At 41.2% G+C, this 20140-nt stretch overlaps 2 protein-coding genes across 9 annotated transcripts; one reads left to right on the forward strand and one right to left on the reverse strand.

Moving 5' to 3' along the window:
- The first annotated feature begins 73 nt into the window (after positions 1-73).
- LOC126921825 (suppressor of hairless protein) lies at positions 74-6165 on the forward strand. 3 transcript variants are annotated; one of them, XM_050733721.1, is made up of 2 exons: positions 74-207; positions 2185-6165. In XM_050733721.1, exon 2 carries the CDS (start codon positions 2290-2292, stop codon positions 3808-3810), a length of 1521 nt encoding a protein of 506 aa, XP_050589678.1. In that variant the 5' UTR covers positions 74-207; positions 2185-2289; the 3' UTR covers positions 3811-6165. The 3 variants fall into 3 exon arrangements, with proteins under 3 accessions (XP_050589678.1, XP_050589677.1, XP_050589676.1); XM_050733720.1 differs by lacking the exon at positions 74-207 and adding an exon at positions 425-1088; XM_050733719.1 differs by lacking the exon at positions 74-207 and adding an exon at positions 429-1033.
- LOC126921812 (myosin-VIIa) lies at positions 5792-20096 on the reverse strand. Of its 6 annotated transcripts, none has more exons than XM_050733671.1 (21): positions 19762-20096; positions 17259-17305; positions 14803-14916; positions 14487-14633; positions 14186-14370; positions 13947-14068; positions 13608-13864; positions 13368-13533; positions 13160-13290; positions 9879-13031; positions 9523-9767; positions 9094-9454; positions 8869-8987; positions 8388-8784; positions 8131-8313; positions 7829-8030; positions 7620-7748; positions 7413-7509; positions 7221-7318; positions 6942-7111; positions 5792-6860 (listed from the first exon to the last, which is right to left on the reverse strand). In XM_050733671.1, exons 2-21 carry the CDS (start codon positions 17274-17276, stop codon positions 6654-6656), a joined length of 6501 nt encoding a protein of 2166 aa, XP_050589628.1. In that variant the 5' UTR covers positions 17277-17305; positions 19762-20096; the 3' UTR covers positions 5792-6653. The 6 variants fall into 6 exon arrangements, with proteins under 6 accessions (XP_050589628.1, XP_050589627.1, XP_050589629.1 ...); XM_050733670.1 differs by having other exon boundaries at positions 19424-20096; XM_050733672.1 differs by lacking the exon at positions 17259-17305 and having other exon boundaries at positions 19424-20096.
- Positions 20097-20140: the final 44 nt, after the last annotated feature.

A 20140-nucleotide genomic window follows, 5' to 3' on the forward strand; every position in this document is an offset into this window, starting at 1 on the left:
AGAGGCCACCCACTCTTTCCCACAGCAGGTTTTTCCCACGCCCCCCAGGGTAACCCCAACATCCTTTTGCGGCAGCAATTCCACGGTATCTATGGAGTAGAGGGGAACAGCTCACGTCAGGTGGGGAACAAGAGGGGAAACTGGAGGCGCTTGGGTCGACCAGGCCATTGTACAACAGTAAAACAATAGAATCAGCAGCTCAGTAACGTAACTATTCAAACCCCTAAAAATTCTTACGCTTTCATTTCGATTTTATATGTATTAACGTGTGTGACCGTTATCAATATTTCTTACACAACTTAAAAATTATATAATACTTCCTATTCAGAAAGATATAACGTATAATTTTATAAAATATTTTGGTAAATTGTAATAGAACAGTATATCTAATTGTATCTTTTTTTTTCGTTATTCGATACTTCTTTGAAAATTTCTATCTTAAAAATTTTCGTTCTATACTCAGTATTAGACGATAAAAGAAGAAGGAAATGATTGAAATATTTAGACGAATGGCAGTGATCAGTTTTATATCGAGAGGCTCATGGATCCCTCTATAAATACGTACCTGTTAGAGCCACTTACGCGGGTAGTAATAACTCTACGTTGTCGTTTCGAACTTAGTTACTCGGCGAACACCGTCCGGGTAGGTTGTATATTTTCTAGTAGATTTGTCGAAATGTGTGTGTTTATCAGTCGCTATTAGCCTGGAAGTGACAAGATTGCAGAAAACCTAAATATAAGAAGGAAACCACAGAACGTATTCAAACAGTGTTTTGAAACAGTATGTTTGTATTTTGGATTTAAAGTGGCGCGCGCGCGGCTAAATCATTTCTAAGGGTTGGTAAGACTGTTCGGAAAATTCGGAAAGTGAACAGGTGTTTTTTGAATGGATTAGGGAGAATAGGTGACGAGGACGCAAAAGGATTTGCGAATGTTGAAGAATCAAGGAACAGTGTGACATTTGTGAATAACCGATCATTTTAAAAAATGCACTGGGATTTATGTTTCCATTGAACATATTACGAAAAATGAGGTGAGCCCCCAAAACGTAACCTGTTTTTGTTCGGTGTAATCTTTACATCAAGAAGGTAAATAGAAGATATTTTTAGTAGTTGAATAATTCTTTATTAAAACAATTATATAAGCTTGTTACTTTCAACATTTATCAATCTATCTATGAAATTAAAACAATCTACAATGATCAATTTCTATTATTATGGAATGTAAATTCTTCATATTCAGAAAGTATCTTTTAGCAAGAATATTTTTCTTCTTATAACGTTATATATAATTTTACATCTATAAACATTACAACACGCATAAAGTTTAGATCAGATTGTTATTTATGTACTAATATAAGTTCTATTATTACAATGTACCGCAATACATAAAGTTTAGTTCGTTGATTTCACACAGAAAAATGTATCTGTAATTCTATTCATGATGCATTTAATTAAGAGTTGTGAGTATATGTAGCTTGTGTCAGACAATTGGTATCACAAATTTTATTAGGAAGTACAAGCTTTTTTGCTTTTCCTAGAATATTATTTTGTTGATTCTCTGTAAAATGCATAGTAATATGTAACATGGATGAGCAATATTGTACTTTGTAACCAATATTGTGTTTGAAAATTAAGAAGATTTAGAGAAGTTACCTTAGTATATGTAAAATTAATCAGAGAACATCTTTATACTTAGAAGTACATGGATATGATTGTATAGACACGATGAACAAGGGTGATTTAATTCATGCAGGAAAAATGAGCTCAGCTTGGTTCCCACAGTATATATGTACATTTCCTCTTTCCTGTACTAAGACTAGCAATTCTTAGGAGCTCGTTTAAAGAAAGATACCTTACGTTAATTATATCTTGCATCGAGAAAAACAAAAATCTTTCCCACACTCTAGTCTTACACGAATAGAATGCTATGCATCTATGTCTATTCAAAGATATATAGTTAAAAAGACAACTGTTTTTTACAATTAGGGTAATATGTATAGATTTGGATATCTGCAATAACAAATTATGATCCCATTTATGTATATTTATTTCAATTTGATTTAATGATATATTTGTGTCTCTCTAATATCTACTTGACAAGAGAATATTTGAAAAAATAAGAACGATATCGAGTGTGAAAAACAATATTGGTTATAATTGGCCATGATGAAATGTATTTCAGGTAAAGAGGCAGTGGCAATTATGACATGCATAGATGACAAGGATAGTCTGCAAGCAACCTAACAACTCTGTTGTTTAGTCGAGAGAATCGAAGCGAAGATTAAATATGCCACACCAGTTTGGTTTGCCGACGATGGCACATGGAATGCAATCTCCTCCTTCACCGACTTCGGTCATGTCGGTTTACCCCCGATTTGGATCCGGTGTCTATAGACCGGATCATCAAGATCAAAGGTTGACACGCGAAGCAATGGAACGTTATTTGCGCGATAGAAGCGACATGGTTATTGTAATTCTTCATGCAAAGGTTGCGCAAAAGTCGTACGGCAATGAAAAAAGATTCTTCTGTCCTCCACCGTGTATCTATTTGTTCGGTGATGGGTGGAGAATGCGGCAAGAGCAGATGCTTCGTGAAGGAGAGAGCGAGCAGTCCGCTCAGCTTTGCGCATTTATCGGAATCGGGAATTCCGATCAAGACATGCAACAACTGGATTTGAACAATGGTAAACAGTATTGCGCGGCAAAGACACTTTATATTTCGGATTCGGATAAGAGGAAGCACTTTATGCTCTCGGTGAAAATGTTTTACGGTAGCGGACACGATATCGGTGTGTTTCATAGTAAAAGAATCAAAGTGATCTCGAAGCCGTCGAAGAAGAAACAATCGTTGAAAAACGCCGATTTGTGTATAGCGAGCGGAACAAAAGTTGCGCTGTTTAATCGGTTACGTTCTCAAACGGTTAGCACGCGTTATCTTCACGTGGAAAACGGAAATTTTCATGCCAGTTCGACGCAGTGGGGTGCGTTCACCATACACCTGTTGGACGATAATGAAAGCGAATCGGAAGAGTTTCAGGTTCGAGACGGCTACGTACATTACGGCAGTACAGTGAAATTGGTATGTTCGGTAACAGGAATGGCTCTTCCACGTTTAGTAATTCGGAAAGTGGACAAGCAAATGGCCAGTCTAGAGGCGGACGATCCAGTTTCGCAACTGCATAAATGCGCTTTCTATATGAAAGACACGGACCACATGTACCTCTGTTTGTCTCAAGAACGTATTATCCAATTTCAAGCTACTCCTTGCCCGAAGGAGGCAAATAAAGAGATGATAAACGACGGTGCCTGTTGGACGATAATCAGCACCGATAAGGCAGAGTATCAATTCTTCGAAGGCATGGGCCCGGTTAGATCGCCGGTAACGCCGGTACCATTGGTCCATAGCTTGCATTTGAATGGTGGCGGGGACGTGGCAATGCTCGAATTGACAGGAGATAATTTTACGCCTAATCTTCAGGTATGGTTCGGTGACGTGGAAGCGGAAACTATGTATAGATGTCAGGAAAGCATGCTTTGCGTGGTACCAGATATATCGCAATTTAGGGGTGAATGGCTCTGGGTGCGGCAACCGACTCAGGTGCCTGTCTCGTTGGTTCGCAACGATGGTATCATTTACGCGACCGGTCTGACGTTTACCTATACTCCAGAACCTGGTCCGCGGCCTCATTGTCCGCCAGCAGACGAAATTATGAGAGCACCACGCGGCATGCACAATCAACCGAACATGCCACCGGCGATCGCGGACGTACCTTGGAACACCCATCAACCCCCTCAATCGGGTCTCTGATGTTTCCTAGACAATTACAGTGCGCATCACCAAAGTTTACGAGTCAGTGAGACGAACGCTGTTGTTTCCGTTCATTCTTCGAACGATATTCCAGTTGTTTCTATCGATAACAACGAGCCAATCGGCGACGATGTTAACTCAGTGACTACCTACGCAGCGAAAGACCTATTGCTCCGAGTCGACAATGCGGCAACAAGTTTAGACAATACAAAAAGCAGCACGTAGCAACCATTTCGTTGCGTTGCGTTGCGTTGTGTCGCATTACGTTGCGTTTTATTGCGTTACGACGCTACGTTGAATATGTACAGTGTGCGGTACCGAGAATCGTTTCCCTATGTTCATAAATACGTAGGTACCTAGCTTTAAGTGTTGATACAGAATTACACACAGGGATTAGAATTTATAGCGACCTTAGAATTAAGAGCTTTTTACGAATGTGAATATATTTAGCTATTACTTGGTAAAAGGAATATGATGGGGAGGGGAGAATAAACTCGAAAATTTGTTCGCTCATTAAACGACGAAACAAACCACGCTATTAAATCTCTCCGTTGTATTAGATTAGCCATCGAGACTTAACGGCTTGGACCGTACAATTGCATATCGATCATTGGAAGTGGTTGTACATTTCTCATCGATTATTGCAGATTCGTTCTTCGAAAAATCAGATCTTGTTACCGAAGGAATCTATATTTGGTTTAAAATTGACCGAATTTCTACCACAATTATCGCAATACACATTGTATATAAAAACGTAGTTTTCAGAATGTTCTTGCTGATACTTTTTACATTTATAAAAATGTAGCATCAAATCATTTTTAAAGGCATTCATTTTTATTTATCGAGAAATATAAATGACTTGCGAATATCGGCCAAGATACGAGCTGCATATGCGATGCATATATTCGAAAGACTAATTCATCTTTTAAAAACCAATTGAAAATTTCCATCCATTCAGTTTCTTTCTTTTATATCATGAATATTTCAAACGTACATACATAGCATATGCATTAATGCAAAATTGAACATTATAATCGTATTTTTCTCGTGATACGTAATGTACGCAGACATTTTAGAATTTTATGAAACTTTATGTGCGACTTAGAAATTATTCTAGATTTAATCCGATTGAATAAAATCGTTAGTATCCTGCCGAAATTTTAATTTGCTATTTCGATTGATTTCGTGCGCTAACCAACTATCGCTATTTTATTTTATCGACGATTATTTATTTTCATAATTGTTATATTATTTCGTCAATGAAACCTTCGATTGCTTTTTTAACGTAGACGTAAACTATTGTGCACGCTTCCTATTAATCTCACTGATTATCGATATCTCGAGTTTTCTAACGAAATTCTTGGTATCATCCACAGAGAAGACAATATGCTTATTCGCGCGAAAATACGATATGTAACGGTGCATTTTAAATGGATGACACAAAAGAAAAATCTAAATATATACGTTTTTATGTCTCTCTATGTTTTACAATAAATTGGTCAGATTTATATAATAAAGTCTTTACTTCATGACCTACACGTTATTTCCAAATCCCAAGATTCGATAATAGAGACAATTGTATGCACATAACTGTTGCGGTGCGAAGCTGAGGTATACTTTGAAAAAGTAGTTGCATCTCGAAAGAATGGGCAAATCGTTTTACGTTTCATCGAAATTGTTTGAAATACCAATATAATATTATTGTATGCGAAACACGATAATACGTTTCGGCCAAAGCAACGAAATTTGTTGATATGAAAACTAAAAATTATTAGCTAGAAACAATTCGTTTTTTGACTCCTCGACTTGGTCGAAGCGATACAGGCTCTTTTCTAGATACCATCGAATATAATTATCTGCAACAGGAAGCGAGATAAAATCGCTTTGAGAATTGTCTTCCTGAAGAGATCCATTGTAAAAGAGGAATGTCGGTATACATGTATACCATGGGAATTTACCCACGATTAAAATTTGCACCAAGTACCTGAAGAATACGATTATCTTTATTCACAGTAATAAATTGCGAGTTAATAATAATTACATCCTTATACGTATCAGTGGACGGATAATCATTGAGTAATCATTACAATTCATTACATTGGAAAACTATTTTAAGTTACGTTCAAGCGTTACATTAAGTTGCCAATTTTTCAATAACTTTTCGCAGACGTGGAACTATTTTGGATCATATCCCAATATGTCAAACTACGTTTGAACCTGAAATTCTTTCATTGTATTTCTCTCTCACATACACACGCACACTTTCTTTCTCTCACTTACGAATTAAAACAATATTTTACAAAACTATATGAGAATCTTATTTGTAAATAAATCATATACAATCTTTTAAACTAATTACTTGTGTACACGTGCACTATGATTCCCTTTACGCTCTCAGTCGTTGCAACAATTGAACGACGATGGATATAAGAATATAGAGTATATATATATATATACATATACACGTACATATGTATGTGTAATATATATATATATTGGATATGTATATAATAAAAAATGTATAAAGAGAACACATGTATGAAACATTTGTTATTATATGAAGTTTGCTATTGTGCTTATCAATATTCTTTGTGTAAAAAATTGTATTTTTCGCGAGTGTCTATAGTTACAGAAATCATTGTTATATCGAAAAGGATTGCTATTTAAATAAATCTTCTATAAACAACATAGACCGGATCCATGTCGATCGTTTTTAATCACAATCGTTAAATTACCTGGTATTTCTTCTTTTTTTATATTTCACTTTACTGATTCTCTCATTTCGCGTATGTTTAATTTTACGAATAGCGATCACAAAGCGACATGGTCGAGTAGAATCGCTTTTACTTTATCCGTATCGTGCGTTGTTTATTCATATTTGTGAGCATTAACGAAATATATGAAGTTAATAGATCATCCATTTTGTATCCGAGTGAAGTTTCGCACAATAGTTTCGAACCTCTGACTAAATTTCCAATCGTCATATGAAAATAGGTATTACCCGACGACCAATTTGAGATTCTTGTAAATGGATGCGTTACTAGTATATCCTACGAATACAAATGTTCACAGGTAACATTTTTAGATATAACTTCTAAACAATTATAGATAAGACAAATGTGTTCACTTACTTTCGTTTGTGGATGTATAAGACTTACACCGTGCTTATTTATAGCGATTAACAATAATTCTGGATAATTTGGTTCTGTGCTTTGTTTGACTTCGAAAAAGGCTGAACCAAAGGTTGGCCATCGATAAACTATTTTCAAAAACGTTATTTTGGCATCTTCTGGACTCATACCTACGGAGGAATTAATTTATCTATCTACTTTGCAATTGCATGTAACATATAGAGAAAAAGTAAACAAGTATTGACTGTGCGCTCAAACACGATTGAAACAATATCTTACCAGCATCCTGATTGTACGCTGCTATTATCGATCTCTTCCAATCGTTAGAACTTTGTACCTTTACTAAATCTCCAGGTATAAGTTCTCTTAACATTTGCCTAGGGAAAATCTTACGTTATTACATTGTTCTTCTAAATATAAGCTTATACGTAACTACGTGCTACAACAAATTATAACGTGTATTCCACTTACGGAATAGCTTGAAGTTCCTGCTTGCTTTCACCAAAACGAACTCTGTACACTAGTGCTGCTAATCTGGATGCTTCTTCCTTGGTACATTTATGGTAACCTATAAGGAGAGATACATACGTAAATAGTATAATTGTGTAAAATGATCTAGCCGGGTAATAATTTGCGATACGACAAAATGCTTTAAAAGTGTTGGAACGCAACTTTTACCTCTTAATAATTTAGGAAGCTCCTGGTGAAAGTGGAAAATGAGGTCTGCGTTCCTGTCTTTACCAGGAACAGTGTTGGTCCACAATTTCTTCATGAAAAATACTTGATACGTAAATTGAGGCGATACACCTAAGTAAAATATATGAAAATCTTATTACGTTTTTTTATGTTGCATTTATGATTACCAAAAAATTATAACGAATATGTACCATCGCGAGAGGGTCGAGCTTTTCTTATCCAATCCGTCAAATGTCGTACAAAGTCGAAGAAGAAATCTCCTTCTGGAACCGAGATGACTTTATCGGCAATCTTCACAAACAGACTGAATCCTTCTGCAGAGCGTAAGTTCAGTCTTTGCGCTATATTTTGACAAAAATCTTTAGCTCTCGTTGACGAATCCACTTCGAACGCCTATGTATAGAAATAAATTCGAGAATGATCGCCGCAGGTTTGATAACTGTTCTTGAAATGGATAAAATTGAAATAAAATAGTCACTTAAAGCATACGCACTTCGTCCGTGTCGTCAGGAAAGTAAACTTTGTGAAATATTTGCGTTGTTTTGTGCTGTATAGCTTCTACTTCCACTTGGTGTGGAGGATACTTTCGTTGACCGTTACGTAAGGTTTTTTGTAGCCTTTGTAAAGAATCCTGAGATATGGGATGCCGTCTCGTGCGTAAAAACAGAGTCAATTCCTGGTAAAGAACAGAAACACATGTAAATTGAACGAATACATTCACGAATATATTATGTAGAGGCGATATTTTACTTTTAAAAGACTTTGGCTGCAAGTGAAGAGGCCGGTGGCAAGCCACATCAATTCCCAACCACGTTCTTCGCTCAGTCTATTTCGATTATCGGTTAGTTGTTTCATGATTTGACAATAAATTTCGTCTCGAAGAATTTCGTTTTTCAATGGTCCGTCAAAAATAAGATCCGTATACTCGTTGCCGATACGCGGTCTTTTCGTTGGCAAATCACCCATGTATTTCAAGATCGCGTTAAAAGCGAAACACGCTTCCTCGGCTAACTCTTCTTTCGATATCAACTTTTTTAAGAGAGGTTGTTTAATAGGATCTCTGGAATGATGCCACAATTCGTCGGTGTGTCCGCGTCGCGCTGTTGTTAGGGTCAACGCCTTTGACATAGTCCTCTTTGGCGGTGTTCTGTAACGAGCGTGAAACATCTCTCTATTATAATTCATAACGTGAAAGATTCTCATTGCGTATTTACGGACAAGCGTCATTTACCGGAAGTGATCAATAGCGTATTCTAATAGGGTATGAGGTTTGTCACGGGATTCTACTCCGTTTACTTGCTGTGGATATAATTTGCGGCCATTTTCCGTTCCTTCGATGCTGAATAGGGACTGAAAGAGGGATCGATTGACGAGATTCGTTTAATTCATATAAAAGAAAGAATAGATAATGAGAAAAACAAAGAGGTCGCGCGGAAAAGACACGCGTTAGCCTTACTAAAATATCGTTTGGTGGTTTCGTTAGCGAGGGCAAAACGTATACTGTCTCGGCTGGAAAATCGCCTTTTTCTCCGGTTCTTTCGCAAGTGCCGATGCACCATCCCGAATTAAGGACAGTTTCACCGGTACTCTCGTCCTCCAGAATAATAAGATCCCCCTTTTGAAAGGTCAAGAACGACGAACCTTCGCCTGGTGCCTTGTAATCTTGCAAAGCGATAACATATTTGCTACGTTTCTTCAAACCTTCTAAAAAGTATACCACCAGATCGCGAATGTCTTCGGCGTTAGGGCTTTGAAAAGTGAATTCCTCTCCTCGCACCGTTGACAAGTTGAACGTTTGCGTGAACATTTTATTCGTTCTGAAAGTTACGATAGAATCGACAGATAAAATAAGAGTGGAAAAGAGACGATCGTAAAGGGTACGTACTTTTGACTAGACACGGTGGTGATTTCGGGAAACGACAATTCGAGAAGTACTTGTTCTTGATCGTCGACGACGTACACTCCGGTCCAATTCACGGCTATGATAACGTCGTTCTTCGGCAAATTCGGCCCGGAATTTCTGTACGCTTCGTAGAAGCGAGAAAAGAGTAATGGCCACTTGAACTTTGCATAACCGACGATATCCTCTTTAACCCGCAAAGCAGGTACCTTCTCCTTTAAATAATAACTCTGCAAGAAGAAAAATCGTTTCGTCATTGTCGTCGATAGAAGAAACGTATACAGCGAAATGAAATGCGAGCGTCGAAATAAGTTTCAATATCGTAATGTAAGTACGGTCACCTTTTTATATGCCTGTAGAACCAGATGTCCCCATCTGTCGATCGCTTTGTCGATACCGGTCAGGCAATAGTCCGGTATGTAATTCGGCAAAAGAGTGTAAAGTCTGTCGACGTTCATGTCGGTGTGATATTCGATGTAATATTGTTGAGCAGCTATCATCGCTAAATCTTCTTCTTTATCGCAACGATATTCGCCGAATTTTACTCCCCTAACCACCTGTTGATAAATTAAATTGGTAGCGACTTGATCTTCGGTCGGTTCATGCCAAGGCGCGAATATCTCCTTTCTGAAGAACAATCTCCACGGAGCATTCCGTTCTTGAGCACCTTGTTCCTTGGCGTATTGCTCACACTGCGAGATGGCATCCATCACGTGGTCACCGCCGCTGCCGAGCGACGAGACTTTATCAAACAACGCGATATAAAGAGAAAATCCGAACTGATCGCGCAACGATATCTTATCGGAGAGCTGATTGCACAGTTCTCTGGCGGTGGTGGCGGAATCAGCGAGCAGCGTTTTGGTGTTACCATCCATAAACGTGATCGGCAACATAATTGGTTTCTTGGATTTGGTCGCTTGAAGCTCCAACCAGCTTGGCGGTTGGTTTCGCGTACCGTTGTTGAACGTTCTCTTGAGCCGATCCTCGCAGTACGGCGCATATCCGGGTGGTCCCTCCCTGATGAATGCTCGCAAGTAATTGACGAATTTCTCGGACGGAGCGAAACATCCGACGCAGAGCGATAGTAAGATCCAACCGCGAGCGTGCGACGACTTGGATGGGTTGTTGGTCAGTTGTTTGCATATTTGACAGTATATCTCGTCTCTTAATTCCGCACGCAATATTCCATGACCGATAATGAAATGAAGCTTCTCGAGGTTCGAGGTAGGTCTCGCTTCCAGCCAGGACTGATAACTATCCGCCGTGTATTCGTCCTCTTGTAGTTTCCGCCTGACATCCTCGCCCAATTTGTTTTTTCGTTTCAGCGTTAACGAGACCAACTTATGTCTTATCGATCGTGGCTTTTGTCTGAGAAACGTTTCCGGATCGACGCCCATCATTTGCGCCTCTTGGAACTCTTTGCTTCGTATAAAATTACGACCAAGAGTCGCTGTGACTTTCGACATGACCGAGGTCGTATCTCTGTCCATCGTGTGAAATCTAGGCTCGGGTAAGTCTCCGGTAAAACGAAGTATCGTGATCCAAAGTGCTTGGGCAGCCAGCTGATCTCCTTGAGTGTGCAAAGGCAGCAACGGGTGTTTCAGAGGCTTCCTCGAATACTGATGCGTAATATTCCCTTGAAAGTAAGTTGCCGCGAATTTTTGAAACTTGAATTCCGATAAATCTTCCTCGTCCTCCGATGCCGTTTGAACGGGGCTAATGATCTCCTGTTGGTCTGCCTTTGGCGCAGGTAGATCATTGAACACAGAGGTTTCCCTAGCAGGTGTTGGAGCCTCGCTGCTCGAATCCGGTAGAAAATCAAACATCGCCTCGACCAATTTACTATCGTCGACCGGTTCGTCTTGTTTTTTGGCTGCATCGTTTATTAGATTCTTCTTAATCTCCATTCTGCGCCGGTCTTCCAGTTCCATCTCTATCTCTTTTCTTTCCAATTCTTGCATTCGTTCTCTATAGTTCTGCTCGGCAATTTCTTTCGCCCGTTTATTCCCTTGGTCCTTCAACTCCCGCTCTTCTTTCTTTCGAAGCCTCAACGCTTCGACGTGCAACCGATACTCATACTTGATCTTTTTGTAGCGTCTTTGGGCGATCAATCTTCGAACGTGAGCTTGTATCTTCACGATCGCCCACAATTTCTTTTGGTACATTTTCCGTACCAGGTAGCCTCTGGCTCGGGCTTGAAGAGCGACTATGTGTCCCCTGAGATGCCTGAATCTGTGCGATAACACTCGCGATCTGATCAGCGCTTGAAGTCGCATATAGCCGATACGCATACGTTTGTATCGTTGTCGTTGCGCGTAGCCCCTCCAGTACTTTTCGACGACAGTTGCGGCTGCTCTCATGCGAAGGAATCTTCTTCTGTAAACCCAGCCACGTATGTTGCGTTGTAGGATTAGAATCTTCCGCGTTAAAACGCGATCGCGTTCCTGCTCCAAGAACAAGTCGTGAGCGTCTTTGAGAAACACTTTTGTATGCCCGAGTTGATAATCCGATCTTCCCAATACTATGTGACAGATTTTGGATGTAACCGCATGGCAGTCGACCTTATGCGCCGGAGGTATACCCGGAATGAGAAACCGATATCTCTCCACGAACTCCGGGAAGGAATGTCTGATAGGATAACCAGCTCTACGAATTCGAATCGTTTCCATCATACCGGAGTATCTCAATTGTCGACAACAAAGTCCTCTGTCGAACATCATCGGTTTCTTGTACTCGTTTGGTTTGATACATCTGATGAAGAAAGGTTGGCAACTGCACAATGTTTTCATCAGGGAGTCCAAGGATTTCTTGAACTGAGTGGACAGAGTAGGTGCTCGTTTCCTAGTCTCTGATCCCATACCGATGTCCTCGGCGAAACAGGCTTGCAAAAATTTATTCGACGATATATGAATCAGCTGCAATAAATCGGCGCTAAACGTGTCCCTGTTCTTCTCGAGGAAGCTTCTGGTATCGTAGAACACGACACCGGCGAAGTGATTAAGGCCGAACGACGTATTGATATCTGATTTTGGTTTTAAATAATTCCGATGACTGCCGTGCGTTTTGTGTATCTTAGCTAACATGGTTTGGTCCGTACCTTTCGGAAACTTTGATTCTTCGTCTATCAAGGCCATAATGTTCAACTGCTTGATAGCTATCAAATCGAGCGCATCCTGATTGTCGACGAACTCGATATGCTGCCAGTTGATACCTTCGTGATTGTATTCTTCTTGTTCCAGCTTAAAGATATGTTGCACGAAGAATTGTTGCAGATTTTCATTGGCATAGTTGATGCAAAACTGCTCGAAGCTATTGTGACTGAAATTTTCAAAGCCGAATATATCCAATACACCTATGGCGCTTCTGGACATGTTCTTGGGCCTATAGATCGCTTCGTTTATCTTTTTCACGATATGTACGAACAATCGTCCGTATATTCCCTTGACGAACGCGTCTCTGATATCCACCGATTGGTCCCTGGACAACGTAGACACCTGCGTGCACACGTTACAATTCGGCTCAACAAGAGGAAAGTATTTTCTACTGTAATTGTCGCAGTGTGACACTTCGTATTTATCGTCCCGTCTGTATAGGAACGTAACGCGAATTATTCCTTACTTACAACAGTCTCACCGTGAGCGAATATCGTTTTTCGAGTTAGAGCGTCTATCAAAGATTGAACGGGTACACCCAGTAAGTGCGCTACCCTCTGCACATTTGTCTGTTCAGGAATTTCAGTAGCGTCCAAATTATCTAGAAAGTAGATCGTACGTATTTAAATTAGGAAGACAAGCGAAACGCTTTAACGTTATACGAATTACGCTGCTTACCTACGACGGTGGCTCTGTATTTGACGTTTCCCATGTGCAATAGGGCAGCCAACAGCTTAAGTATCTCCCATATTTCCATGTCGGAAAACAGCAAAACTTTCATGGCTGATCTAATGTCGGCAAACTCCGCGGCATCGTCCCGCCCCTCGCACGTGATACTACCACCCTGAGAAGAAAAACCTTCGATTCTAGATTCGCAACATTCGATACTATAACGCTTGGACGAAATGAAAATATTACCCCCGTTAGATACTTGTACGAAGAGGCATCTTCCAGTTCCAGTTTCAACTTCTCTTCTTTCGAAAGACCAGCCAGCATACAATAGAATACATGATAATTTCTCTCGTCCAGGCTTTGCGAGACTATTCGCGATTTCTCCAAAAGATATTGCTCGATCTTTGCTCCTTCTATCACCCCTTGCTCGTTGAAATGAATGTCGATGTATTTTCCAAAGCGAGACGAATTGTCGTTTCGTACCGTCTTGGCATTGCCGAACGCTATGAACGCGAAACCATAGATAAGGTGAATAACGTCTGTGTCTTTGTCTATCGCGACGCGACGATCGAGAGAGCCGTTTACCTTCCAAGATGGGATTTGCTTCCAAAATTTGCTGTTCGATCCAAGAATGCTTGCCACTAATCGCTGCCAAATATTGCAAAATTAGTTTTGTACTTTCCGTTTTGCCGGCTCCGCTTTCCCCGCTAAGACACAAACATTCGTGCATTTGACAAATCATGTCTAAATAGAAAAATATAGAAGAAGAGGAGAGAGCCGCTCGAAATATTTCACGGAAGAAGAAATAAAGCGATGGTTGATACCTGATCACTATGCACTGATCTTGACCGTATCGATTCATATGCGCGTAACTATTATCTCCGATGGCAAATATGTGTGGCGGTAGCTCTCCGATTTTACGATCCTTGTACAGTTTGATTTGTTCAGCGGTATAAATTGGTAATATTTGATACGGATTCACGGCGACTAGAATGGAACCCGTATAGGTCTGCGCAAAAACGATAGCTTAAATGAAATTATAGTCGCATTAGGCCGTAAAACAAGGTTTACGTAAAAGCGATAGACCTTCGAGAGACTATCGCCTACCAACACTCGTTTACGTACATATATGAGATTCTCGTTGTAGCGAATCAACAAATTCCTTAGAATACCAGCTTCATGGAGGTCTCCTAAGCTGATCATGTCTTCTACACCTTGCACAGAAGTGGCGTGCATCGCCTTTATTCGCCTTTCCGGAGTCAGCCATTGTTCCTGCAAATTCCCGAATGATTTCATTGGCGAGACGAGTTCAAACACTTTCTCAACATCGATATCGTACTTATAATTTGCCGATAGGCAAGAAAAACGGGCAACAACTTTTCGACGGCACGTCGAGTCGAGTGGAGAAATTTGGTGAATGCGGAAAGTAGGTAACGATTACCTTGTTATCGTCGTCTTTCACTTGAATGCGTCTGCCTTCCGCGGAAATTACTCGTGCTCCGATCGCAACGTCAAATTCTCTTCCTGAGATTGGTTCGATCCATATGTAATCTCCCTGCAACGTAATTTCGTTCACCGGTAATTTCCTTCTTTTGTTTCGGACATGCCGCGGGAATATCGACGCTTACGAGCACACGTTCTAACAACAACCGATAAAATTGCTCGCGTCTTAACATTCGAACGTCGATAGACGCGCGTCTTCTTCTTTTCCTCTTTCTCTTTTTCTTTCTTCTCGCTTTATACAATTAACCCGGGCTCATGTTCGCGATCGCGAGGGATCGAGTTTCGAAAACATCACGCGCGACGCATCTATCGTCGTGAATTCTACGAATATAACCGAGTACGACCGTATATATAGCAAGTATAATGTAAAAGGGGCGGCCATTACAGATGAAAATAGTGCGTCTCCTTTTTCGATGGACACTCGAAAGTACACCACAGCCACTATCCTCGGCCAACGAATCGATTCGATCGAGTAGCGTACGCACGTACTATGTACAATTTCTCGTTTCCTTGGAACTCGATAGATTTTTCCTCGCTCCCTTCTTCCGCTGGCTCGCATAACCACCGATAATATAATTAGCCGAGTAAACGCGTATCGTTCCGGCTTCCAGCGACGCAATTTTACGCATAGTTCGATGCGATGCGATCGATCGCACTTCGAGCTTTCGTCTTGAACGCTTCGGCGCTTCAGCGAACGACGAAGTTTTCGCGAGTCACGCGACGCTGATTCCGTACAGGCGAATTCATCGAGCGTGTCGTCGGCCGAAAAAGCTTTTTTCGGTCCTTTCGTTTGGTTCGCGCTCCTACGCATAAACCGTCGCCAACGATCGGATAAATATCGATGATCGAGATTGGCGGTGATTGCGCACGTGCACCAAATTTTCACGAAACTCGTGCGGCGCTTCCACGGTTCCGCGTATAATCGTTTACATCGTTGGTTCGTGCATCCATGCATCCGTTTTGGTGCGTTTGTACGATGGTCGCGCAGTTATTCTCAAACCGCGGCTTCCTCTAATATCGCGAAAACGTTCATTTCTTGCGACGTATCTGCCACAGCGAAAAGTCGGAATCGGTATATTTTCTCTTAGAAGCAATCCGATCGATCGACGTCGTTCGAACGTTGGAAACGAAAACCATGTTCGTTCCAACCGAAAGGTAATTTGAGAACCTCTAAGTTAGCCTACGCTTTACGGATACGACTATACGAACGCACAGACTGTGCCTGATATTCGTATACGTTCCGATTGTTCACCTCACCGGAACCACATCGGAAGAGCTCGTCCGCTCGTTACCACGAAGCCAGTCTCCGTTCAATTTGGCTTTGCCAGTCGGTTTTACTTTCGGCCGGCCGAGTCTATGAAAAAGCCTGACTTGCGTTCTTCCCGTCTCGTACTCTCGCGTGAACAATTCGCAGTCGCGTATCTCTCTGACGGTATCCGAACATGGATTCCCCTTCGAGGTTAGGATCGAACGACACGGGAAATTCGAAAAAGGATCGTTCGTTCGCGGGCCGCTTGCCGTGGTAGAAGACGAGCCTGTATAACGCGATAGTATATAGACGCGTGCGCGTCCGCCACAGGGAAGGAATGGAATTACGATCGAGGGTACAAACGCGTGTCCGGCAAAACGATTCGCGTCCCGTTATACGACGGCTGGTTTGCTCGCGTGAAATGCTAAGCCGCTGTTCAGGGCATACGCCAAGTGACGAAGGACCGTTAACTATGCCTAATTAACCGACTATTCGTCTCATCCCACGTCGCGGCTGCGTCGACTGAGCATCGTCAACGATGCAGCGACATCGACTTTTTTCTTCAATCGATCAGGTCGAAACGCGGCCTCTGTTCTTTGCGAACAAGAGATTATCCACGGCAACGAACGTGACGGAAAGACGCGGGAAGCGATCTCGTTTCAAGCACGTATTCCCCTTTTCCGGATATATCTATGTATCGCGCTTGAGCGAACCTTTTCGGAAATTACAGGGAACCATAGATTCGCTTTTTATTCGCGATCGTTGAATATCGCTAAACGAACGGGTAAATTCTCCATCTCCGGTTCCTAAGACTCTCTGTTGATCTGCCGACAATCAAACCAACCAGTAACACACAGATTTACTTCGAGAGTTACTTGGACGTGTTCGCTCCGCGCATGATTTTTCATGCGAGGAAAGAATCTGAAGATGGTGGTCGATCTCCGTCATTTTCACTTGTCACAGATTCCTACTGACCGTCTTCGAAGAACGCGATAAAGAAAGCGGTAACATTACGCGCGAACGCTGGATCATCGTAGGTTTTTCGCATTCTTCGGTGTTGCGTGTTTGACACACTGATTTACTACTAATCATCCAGGACAAAGAAGAAGATGCGCGAAATGAAAACCTATTACGATGATACTTACCCGCGTGACGATGACCATCTCTCAAATCGTCGTTGTCGGCACTCCGCCTGAAAGAAAACAAAACTTTCTTCTTTCTCTCGTTCTCTCTTCTTTTATGTGCTCATTTTTTCCTTCAATTTTTCTTTCTTTTCTTTTCTTTTTTGTTGTGCTGGCGCAGTCGTGCAGCAAAACGAAAAGGGGAGCATCTCGAGCATAGATATTAGCGGATAGATAACATCGTTGATAATAAGACGGGCGAGCAAACATCAGCAAAAAAAGTATGAAATTCCGAGAACTGAATTGGACGAACGAACGGAAAGAACGACTACTGCAGCGGACTGACTCTACGTGCTGATAATCGAATCGAAGTCCCTTATGCGAATCTATACGGAGAAAAATCGTTCCAGCGTGCGACGATGATGTCCGGCTGATCACCGTTACAGTGGAAGCAGCACAAGCATAAACCTGTTCGCAAAAGTGGGTTAGGCAGTTTCTGCTGCTACCACTCAGCCGTACACCTTTCGAGAACATCCATCGAGGATTCTTACCATGAGATCGATCTCCCTTCTCTTACCGAGTAACTCCGTCGATTTGCAGCTCTTGTTCACAACGATACGACTTACCAAAGAAAATTAATCGAGAACGAGTCGACTCGAATGGAATCGCGTTAGACTCTTATGAAGCCGTATCGGGCGTCAGATTAAACCGAAGAGAGTTGAACCTTATAAGTTATAAACTCGAAGAAACTCGATCGAATGCAAAGAAATTGCAATTTACACGTTACTAGCATCGATTTCGTTCGTCAAAAGACGACACGGATGAATTTGCTTCTATTATGCTCGCACGAATAACTTTCGGGTCGACGAACCGTTCGGCATTCTTTACTTTTTCGTATTTCTTTCTTTTCTTCTCTTCTCTCATTACGACGAATCATCGACGTCCGACTCGTTTTAGAAATCGAGGAAAGTCCAAATATTTGTAACGCCGTGTTAAATTAAGAATGCGATAAAATACACCGCGACCTGATAAGTAGGGAAAAAGGTCCGGAAAGCGATATATACCCTTGAACTTGAGAGACGACACACGTGGAAAGACGTCGCAGTCGTTGACTTTGAAAATATCAGGAGAACAGAACGGAGGATGTATGCACCGCCTACGGGAGACTTTAATGGGCGATCGAACGACACGCGTTTCTATGTGCTACGTTACGAACCGTTGCGATTCGATTAAAAACCAGCAAAACTAATGCTTTCTATTCCAACACGTTACAGAACAAATAACTTTGATTTGCATTTCCTAACGACACCACTAAAATCCTACTTCCATAGTTTTTTTACTCGTAATCGCACTTGTTCAAAGATTTATTTCTTACGTCACGATCGTTTTCCACGTGTGCATCTTCGTTCTATTCCAATTCTCTTTGTATTCTGCGATTGTCTTCTGATTTCATGCAATGAAACGAACGTCCACACGATCTCCGAAAATGAACAACGTTTTCCTTTATGAGTTTCTTTACACTGATTCAACACAAATTTACGTTCTTTCCCGCGAAAGAGTGCACGCGAGTTTGAAACTCTGCCGATAGTGGAGAAAATGATTCGGTCCGGATTAATCAGATGTAAGTGTAGAGTACGCGATCTTTTGGTAAACATCTCAAGATTCAAGACGTGAAATATTACTTTTTTTTTTATCTGAATCCAAGTCTTATCTCATTTACTTATTACATGTCGTATTTTAACACTCGTTCTGTACACTTACACGTATGGACCGTAATTATACGGAATCATTGGTATTCTATTCTTCTTTTGATCCTTCTGACACTATTCTTTACGTAAAAAATTCATTTACAAAGACGAATACTTGATATTCGTGTGAAGTTTGAAAAATAAATGGCGATGGTAGTTAACTTGATATTTGAGAACTCGGTAGATATCAACGTCCGTTTCAAAGGCTGTAATAACGCGGTAATAAAATTATGTACATACATATAACGTCTATCGTAATCGTCTAATCTAGAGGTAAAAACGGACGCGACTCGGCAGTAACTTAAGAGTTTCGTTTCCGATCTGTGAAATATCTGCCAGAACAATTTTGTCATTCCGAATTGAATATTATCTACTTGCGGAAAATGGACGTTGATCTCGTGCAAAAAATGTTTCTCAGTAAACGAATAAATTCGAACGTACCTTATGCGAGTAACGAGAAACACGACGAAAGTGACTACACGATGTCGGCACACTCCATTAAGAGGCACTGCACTGCACTTCGAATACGACGTGAAGCGCGCTTTTCATGTCCGACGTGACTAGAGAAGCTCGTCGAAGCTTAGCGTTTGAAAAAACCGATGAACATGAAAAAAAGAAAGATCACGTACCGCACTATAAACTGGGACACGAAAAGCAACAGTAATTGTTTGAGAGAATAGGCCACAGCGGTGACCGGCACGTTAACTCGTCCACTCGGAGAGCTTCGGTTCGAATCGGGTGTGCCAGGTGGAAGCAACTGAAAGAGGTGGAAAAACTACCTTTGGCTAAACCACGATCGGCTTTGACTTCGGCTACGTGAAATCCCACCAATCGCCATACGTTGCCAATCACTCTACCCTATGTTTACCGAATACTGTCTTCTCGACAGCTCTTTAATTGTAGCTTTCTTTTTAAAGATCTCCGAATCTTCCTCGATACTTCCTTTATCTCGGACTCATCGTGACGTCATTTGCTATAAGGTATACCTGCTGCGTATCTGCAACCTGTTGCGTTGCGATTCCCCTCCATGGAACGATGTTCCCTTTACCGACCGAGAAGTTCACTTCCTCTTTGCAGCTTCGGCTGCGGAATGGCGGCAAAAACGAATTAACATTCGATCGTGCAATTTGAATTCCAATCTTCTTCCCTTAATTTCTT

The sequence above is a fragment of the Bombus affinis genome, chromosome 11 (assembly GCF_024516045.1).
Source record: "Bombus affinis isolate iyBomAffi1 chromosome 11, iyBomAffi1.2, whole genome shotgun sequence".
NCBI classification, from domain to species: domain Eukaryota; kingdom Metazoa; phylum Arthropoda; class Insecta; order Hymenoptera; family Apidae; genus Bombus; species Bombus affinis.